Source organism: Cystoisospora suis, assembly GCF_002600585.1.
Source record: "Cystoisospora suis strain Wien I chromosome Unknown contig_5148, whole genome shotgun sequence".
Taxonomy (NCBI): Eukaryota; Apicomplexa; class Conoidasida; order Eucoccidiorida; family Sarcocystidae; genus Cystoisospora; species Cystoisospora suis.
The window spans coordinates 1-7674 of NW_027157940.1; the positions used below are offsets into that span (position 1 = coordinate 1).

Consider the following 7674-nt stretch of genomic DNA (forward strand, 5'->3'; position numbering starts at 1 on the left):
GCCCGCTGCACAACAACGGGCACCACAATCGCTACGCCGGAGGACCTTAAGTTGCTCCACAGAGTTGGTGCTGGAGAGGGCGCAGCACCTTAGGAGGCGGGGTAGTGTAACGCCTGGATCGCCCTTCGCGCGAAGTGTCGTGCCTTGCTACGAGGCGGCGATTGCCTGCCCGTGAGGGCTGGGTAGTGAGTGCTGTATTGCTCTGCGTTTTCGTTGTGTGTTGTTCTGCGCGTGGACCAGTAGGCCGGTGCGTCTCTGGTGTTGTCGGGAGCGTGACTTGTCGGTGCCAAACGAACAGAGATAAACTTGTGGTGTTTGCATGGCCGTTATACTCTTCGCTTACAATCGTCTTAGTTTCATTTGATCTTCCACACCCGAGTATAACCAAGGCTCTCCCGTGTGTCAGGCGATAAAGCTGTGCAGGCTGGAAACCGCCTTTTTCCTAAGTCTCGCAGTGCCCCTACACCCTCAGACCTTGTCGGATGTCTTTTTGCGTTGTTGGATGCTTGCCAAGAATAATGCCTTCTCTGCCCCGGATGGCAGACAACGCTTTCAGGGCGTTGAAGTGGCAAGCGGAAGCTTCGCAGCCTCGCCGGCCGTCGTCACAGCTTCGCGGACTTCGCTGTGCCGGGGTCCAAGCCATGCGTGCGAGTTCGCGACCGGCCTCGGGGGGGACGCGGTGAATAGCCTTTACCTACAGCCGAATGGGGACTGGAGGTCAACTGCTGGTCACAGCGGACTGAGCAAGTTCCCTTGCCTGTCTACGGGAGTTTAAAGGTTCCTTGTTTTCAAACGTTTCCTCGTACCCGATGCCGCCACCTGACACCTCTACTGTTTTTCACCCAAGCTGTGCTCGCCCCGCACATCAGTGGCACTCGCTCCGTCGTCGTTGTGCGTAAATTTTTGACGTTATGGTCTGGTTCGGGAAGAGCGGAGTTTTGACCGAGGTGTTCATTAGGGATTTTTTGTGTCCTTTTCTTCTGAGCAGCTTCGATACTCCAACCTCGCCGTCTGGAACCCGTCTAGTGAGAAGCGCCAAAAGGTTTTCGTTGATGGTCGCGCCAACGAAACCTTTTGCCGCTTGAGTTCGCTTGTTGGGGCCAGTCAGGCCGACAAGTGGGTAAGAGATGGACGATGCGCAGCGTGATTGCAAATGCACTGGAGTGGGCTCTGACTAGACCGATGGAAACGTACTAACTCGTCTGCGTCCGAGTCCGGTTCCGGCTCGCGGACTGCAGTTTCTTTACAGAGGTCGTTTCGATCTCCATTTCATCACTTTTCTTTTCTTTTGACAGGGGCGTTCCTTAGCAGAAGGTTGCCATAGAGTGTTCGAGTGCTTGGTCATTTACTTGCCGTCGACGTCATCCTCCGCCTGTCGTTTCTAATGGCAACAGCAGAAATGGAAAACCACTCCGTGGGAAGCTATGCGCGAAAGCAACTCGGGTCTGAAGAGTCACCGCGAGGAAAGTCCGCTCTCGAGGTTCGGCCCAACCTCGCGCCAGACACGCAACGGGCCCGTAGCGGAATCCCGTCTACCACGCGACCACCGAAGGAGAGAAAGCAGAGGCTGGTGAGGGGACGCGTAAGGAAGGTGAACAAAGAATCACCGACACCAAAGCGTGTTGGTGGCAAGGGGAGCGTCGTGAGGGCAAGTCTTAGATTAGTCATATTTGGTATTGCCGTCTTAGTACTTCGAAGCTTTGCACTTTGTCTGCTCGGCCTCCAGAACAGATGGAGGGGACGCGATACATTTGAACGCAGTGCCGGGAGCGCGCCCCGGCGAATGGCAAGCCCAGCGCCGGGGGAGAAGACAGATGTTGAGCAGTGCGCTGCGATGGCAGCAAAAGCTGCTTTCCGGGCGAATGGTGAAATAAGTGCAGGTAGACGTCACCAGGAACTGGCTGAGATGGGCGAGTTCCAACGTAAAGATGCGGATGCTAGGACGGCCAGACGCAATCTAAAGATAAAAAGATTGTTTTTGCAAGTGGAAGGAATTGGGGTCCCACAGCCTGGCAACTACCCTCCGCCCGTTGAGCAAGAGGCCACACCGATAGTATTCTCGGAGAGACGATACGAGCGTCTGCGAGGACGACTCCAGGCTGGCTTCACCTACATAGCTTACTCTCTTTCGGGGATCGAGGAAGAGGATACGAACCCCCCACAGACACTGCTTCTGGGAGAAGAAACGAGAGAGAGATCGGAGGAAGACGGATTGAGCGAGCCGGATCTGCACGAGGCAGCCCGAGGAGCAGCAGGGGGCTCAGACGTACTCGACACGGACAAAGAAGAGGTGGTAGTAAACGGAAGCAGCTCAGGTGTCTCCCACGAGGGAGGCGAAGAATCAGCAGGATGGGGTATGGCCGGTGAGGGAGGGGAAAAAGCAGCACGGGACGGCCTGGGCACAGTTCAGCGGGTAAAAGGCCGGCCAGGGCCAGAAGGGCCAGCAGTATCAGCACCGGGTGGCTCGAGCGTACCTCACGTGGCAGAACCAGCAGGGGGAGGTACGCCCCTTGGGAAAGGAGAAGAAGCAGCAGGAGGCAAGCTCGGCACGACCCGTCCGGTGGAATGCCGGTCAGGCAGACCCAAGCGCACGAGTAGCATGAGATCCGTTGTAGTCTTTCTACAGGGACTCTTCCGGGAGAGCCGGGGCGAACGCGTGGTGAAAGCAGGTGCTGCAGCAGAGCAGGGGGGGGGCGGGCGGCAGAGAAGTACGAGCACCTCAAAACGCAGAGGCGCTCCAGGCGGGGCGGGAGTGCAATCCGGATTGTCGGCGAATGATTCGAAGAAGCTTTCTCTGAAGCGGGAGAAGTGAGAGAGTTATTGAGACGACACTCAAACATTGCCTCGTCTTTCGTCCCCCGCGTCTGGCTATTTTCTTTCTCGAGTGAGGCAGCAGGGCCGTGTCTTTCCCGATGAAAAAGTCCCTCTGGTCGCGCAGCTGTGTGGTCGCGACGCAAGGATGTTCGCGGTGCTAGCGACGTAAGGACTACACAGGTTCCTTTCTTTTTAGGAGTTGAAGCTCTTAAGAAGGGAGCAGTGAGGCCCCCCGCCACACGCGGCGAGTTTCCATTCCTGACTAAATTCTTTTTTCTGCAACGAACCAGGAGGCGCCTGCAAGTCAACTACTTCAGGCGGTCCTTGTCGGTGGAGGGTAAGGCAGACAGCCCGGCACCTGTCAACGTCCGCACGCAAACGACGTACTCTGGGATGCCGGGCTCTGAGATGCGGCGGTTTTAGTACGCGGTGGACCGACTGCGAGCACTTCATCAATGCTGTGTATGGAGGGTAGACTCCTGGCGGCCGGCGAGTTTTTCTCACGATTTCGTGGTATCCCCAGGGTTCAGTCAGTGGCCTGCATCATCCAGCAGTGTGTTGTGGCTACATGGAAACCCGTCCCCTTTTGCTTTGCTTGCGTTGAAAAGCAGGCAAACGGGGGCAACTTGTTCCAGCTGAAGTTGGGAGAGAAAGTGACCGTTCCTCCTGAGGGACGTGTATCCCGACTCTGAAATGGAAGTGTCGCTTAAGACTTTGTCGGCACTTCTCGCAGAGGCTGTCGCACGTTTTGTCGACAGTTTCTTACCCGACTACGGGACTAGTGTTCTCTCTTTCGGCGGTTTCTGCGGTATGAAATGGTGCGGTGCATCTCGCCAGTTTTATTTACCGCAGCAGTGTTGTCCTTAGCCACCCCGCCCGCCCTGGGGCGGTGTGTTCGATGTTTCTCTAATGTAGTGATGGGCAGGCTATCGGCAAACGGGTATAGGTAACGGGGACGAGATTGCCCCGTATCGTGTGCTTGGCGAGCGACGCGACAGGCAAGAAACCAGTATTGCACTCCCGGCACCGGGCGGACGGCGTCTACAAGGTGACCGGCCAGGGCGAGGGTAGCCCTGTAGGCCTTGTCCGCAGCTTCCATGGATATTGCTGCACTCGCCCAAATGCGGTTGCTCCACCTCTGCCGTCTTTTGTGGCAAGAGAAGGTACCGTCCCAGATCGCAGTCTGGGTCTGCCTGTACATGCGAAATCCGCTGTTCGGGGCGGGTCCCAGTGAGGAACGAGCTCAATTGTTCCCCGGGACGCGGTGCAGAACTGGTTTCAGTTCATACTTGTACTCCTGCGTGGTGTCGATTTTAGCTTGCTGTTGAAGATCCTGGAGTCTTCACGGCCATTCGTATGTTACGGAGGCGTTGAACTAGAGCTATCCCGTCCAAAAAGTTGTTTCATGTCCGGAGTGCGGCAGGTCTGGCGGCGGGCAGGCCTTCTTGTGGAACCCTTTGCCCCCCTTTCTTGGTGAGGCGTGGTCACTTGGGGGAAGCTCAGCTCTAAGCTGCCTAGTTCGTACAGCTTGTGCTTATTAGCGAAGCAGTCTCTTCCAACGGTCGGAGCAGCACAGGAGCTTTCATACCCACCCAGTGGTACCTCTTCTGCTGCTGTCTCTAGAAGAAAGCGAGGTTCGACATGGCGGAAGCCGTTTGAGGCGGATCAGTAGTTGTGGAAACTTTTTCAGATGCAATATTCGCAGGTGTAAGTTTGAAAATAGGAGAGGTTTACGTATATTCACACAAAGTTTATGAACTAGCGTAATCAGGGTATCAGGATATCCAGGACAATTTTGACTTTTATGTGTCTCGTGGGAGTGGTGCCGGCGCCAGGTAGGCGAGCACGAAGAAGCTACGTGGCAGCGGGGGCATAAACAGTCGTCTTTCTTGGGGCGATGGAATGCGAATCCAAAGTGTCACGTCCTAGCGGGCTTTATGTCCGAAGCTTCGCCGTGTTGCTGCTTAAAAGAACGAGAAGAGACATCGACCACATTCTCAGCAAACCTGAAACCTTGTGGACTGTGGCTCAATATTCTTTACAAACGAGTGGGCTGCACCCCGCTAAGCGGTCGATAAAAAGTGCTCGAAATCTAACGCGACGGTTTCGGGACGTGAGCGTCATGACCCTGGTTAAGCCAGAAGCTTTCCTGTTAACCATACGTTGACACCGGCGGCACATGTGGTTTCGCAGCGCGGGCTTGTACAGAAGTCAAAGTGGAGTTTCGTGGACGGTTGTCGCGTCGGGAAGGATCCGCTGTGCAAATGGCTCGGAGGGTTGTGGCATGAAAAAATGTCGCTGTCTTCACCTCGGCAAGACGAAAGCGACTCGGAGAAGGCCACCCGGGCAAGAGAACAGGGGCAGGCGAAATCACCGGGCTGACCCAAAGCTTGCTAAATGTCCCCGAGAAATGATCCTCTGTGGGAAGATGTCGGAGCTGTCGCGTGGTACGCAGACTGCTATGGCCCGCGGTTGACCAGAAGTCGGCTGTGTGCAACTCACTCAGGCTGTTGTTGCAGAGTAACCATTCCAATATCTGCTATTCTAAGCGGGAATTCGGGGAGCGAAGCCACTCTTCAAGTGACGACCCGAATGCATAGTCCTAGAATTCAAGCGCGGCAGAGTACAACGCACACGCCTATTCCATGGGAACGAACGAGCCAGGGAGCAGTGTCACACGGAAAGGTGCCGTGTGACCCACCGTGTATCGACTGAGTCGACTACACCAAACTACCAGGTCGGCCAGTTGTTACTGTTGGTGTCTCACTGTTATATATGCACCAATAGCTCAGTCGCTCTTCGCACAGGCCGGCGGCACTGGGAACTGAAGGTTCCGCAACGTCGGGGTGGCCTAATCACACCTCTGTATCTCTCGTTATTCCTTTACGAAGTGGCCTAGCAGAAAACGTGCATTTGCCACGAAGTCTCCGATGCGCGAAACCGAAACAAGAACCGACCGTACGCAAACAAGGAAAGGCCCGCGCTCTCCGCGCGTGACGTCACACTATTTCCAAATAATCACACCTTTATTCCTTCCGACGAAGACAGGAAAAAGGAGAAAAAACAACCCCCCCGGAAACAAGCTCGTCTGATCCCTCTATTCGTAATGTACGAGAGAGGTGCGGCTCGCTTTCACCGACAACAAAACTTGCGTGCTCCTCCTCCCTCTGCACTTCCTTTCCTTTTCCCTTTTTCTTTTCCGGAAAACAGAGAGTTTTTGCGCGTTGCTTAGGGCTATAGAAAAAACTCTGTCTTTCTCTCTCTCTCCCTCGGGCCGCCCCTCCGGGTGGCCTCTGCTTTTCGCCACCGTCCTTAGGGTGGCTGCTCTGGCCTCTGTATTACTCTCTTTCTGCTGCTGCTCTACTCTCTGTTCGCTGGTGTTGCCCACCAGCCCGCTTTTCTTCACGTTATGTAGGTCTAAGGGTCAAAACGCATGCTTTCTGACACCCCTTCCCTCTCAGGGAAAACCACTTGCCGTCACGACCTTACCAGAAGATGTAGGGTGTAGTGTTTCTTTTGCTCTCATCTGTCCTTCTCAGTCTGTATGGTCGCCGCTGGGTCTCGGCTGCCGTTGCCGGAGTGGCGTGTCCGGGAGCTGTTGCTCTGGGCTTAGAATTACATTGTTCCGAGCTCTCATGATTGCTGGTGTCGCCTGTCCTCTTCGAACCGTGTTGTTGCTTCTGTCGGAAGTGCTCTGCAGGTGCTCTCTGCGGCTCCCTCAACAACGTGCGCCGCTGCTGTGCTCTCCCTCTGAAGTAGTTACGTATCGTCTCTTGTGCGCTTTGAAGATCATGCTCGTGTATCCACGATGTCGTCCCATCCAACTCTTGAACGAGGAACTCTCGTTGACCGCCTCGTTCACGTTCCCTGTGGTCTAGGATGCCTTCGGTAAGGTATTCATTCTCCCTGTAGGACTGCTGTGTCCTTCGCTGGCGCTTTAGATGATCTGCAGCCTCCACTGCTGGTTTCAACAGAGACACGTGAAAACCGGGGTGGATCAGCCAAGAAGGAGGAAGTGCAAGTCTGGCTGCATTCGGACCCACCATTTGCTGTTTCCTGAACGGTCCCACGAACTTGGGACGGAGAGCCTTCGCGTACTGGTGGGAGGTTCAGCTTTCAACCACACCCGGTGACCTTGCTGAAAGTCCACAGGTCTTCTGTGCTTGTCCGCATATCTCTTTTGATACTCTTGTGCTCTCTCTACTTCCCGTTTCGGCTGTTGTAGTTTGATGTGCGCCTGCAAGGGGAGGGTTTAAAGCGGAGGCCGTGGGAATGTTAAGCTGTTGACACAAACGCTTTGCGAGGCAAGAAACCGTGTAACAATTCAAACGGAGCCCGACGGATACTGGAGTGATGCATAGTGTTATACGCAGATTCTAACAAAGGAAGGGCCTTGTCCCATATATGTTCATTCCCCACCATGGCGCAACGCAGCATTCGCTCTATCGTTTGATTAGTTCGCTCGGACTGGCCGTCAGTCTGCCGATACTACGCGGTAGACATACATCGCTGGATGTTAGGCTGCTTACACAAACTGGCCCATATCTCGCTCGTGGAGCGCGGATGCCTTTCGCTGACTCTAAAACGCGGCACCCCATGCAAACGATTACTTCTTTAATCAACATTCTTGCCAAATCCTCCGCAGTGGCTGATTGCCTAGATGGTACGAAGTGCGCCATCTTCGTCAGCCTGCAAATCAGGGTAACAATGGCATCATGTTGTCTTCTTGTCTGTGGTAAGCTCACGATCAGATGCAAAGCTATGTCTTCCCACGGGGCGCACCGGACTGGCAGAGGCTGCAACAGACCGCCTGAACGAAAGTACACGTTCTTTCCCCTGGCATGTCAGGATTTTACAATC

The 7674-nt window shown here is 54.8% G+C and overlaps 2 protein-coding genes across 2 annotated transcripts; one reads left to right on the forward strand and one right to left on the reverse strand.

Moving 5' to 3' along the window:
- The first annotated feature begins 666 nt into the window (after positions 1–666).
- Positions 667–4388, forward strand: CSUI_008918 (uncharacterized protein). The gene has a single exon (XM_068069037.1). The coding sequence runs from the start codon at positions 1385–1387 to the stop codon at positions 2810–2812; it is 1428 nt and encodes a 475-aa protein (XP_067918986.1). The 5' UTR covers positions 667–1384; the 3' UTR covers positions 2813–4388.
- Positions 4389–5673: 1285 nt separating this feature from the next.
- On the reverse strand, positions 5674–6499 carry CSUI_008919 (uncharacterized protein; the record flags this gene model as incomplete). The annotated part of the gene is made up of 1 exon (XM_068069038.1): positions 5674–6499. A coding segment is annotated over one exon (198 nt), but the record flags the coding sequence as incomplete, so codon positions are not given.
- Between the last annotated feature and the right edge of the window lie 1175 nt (positions 6500–7674).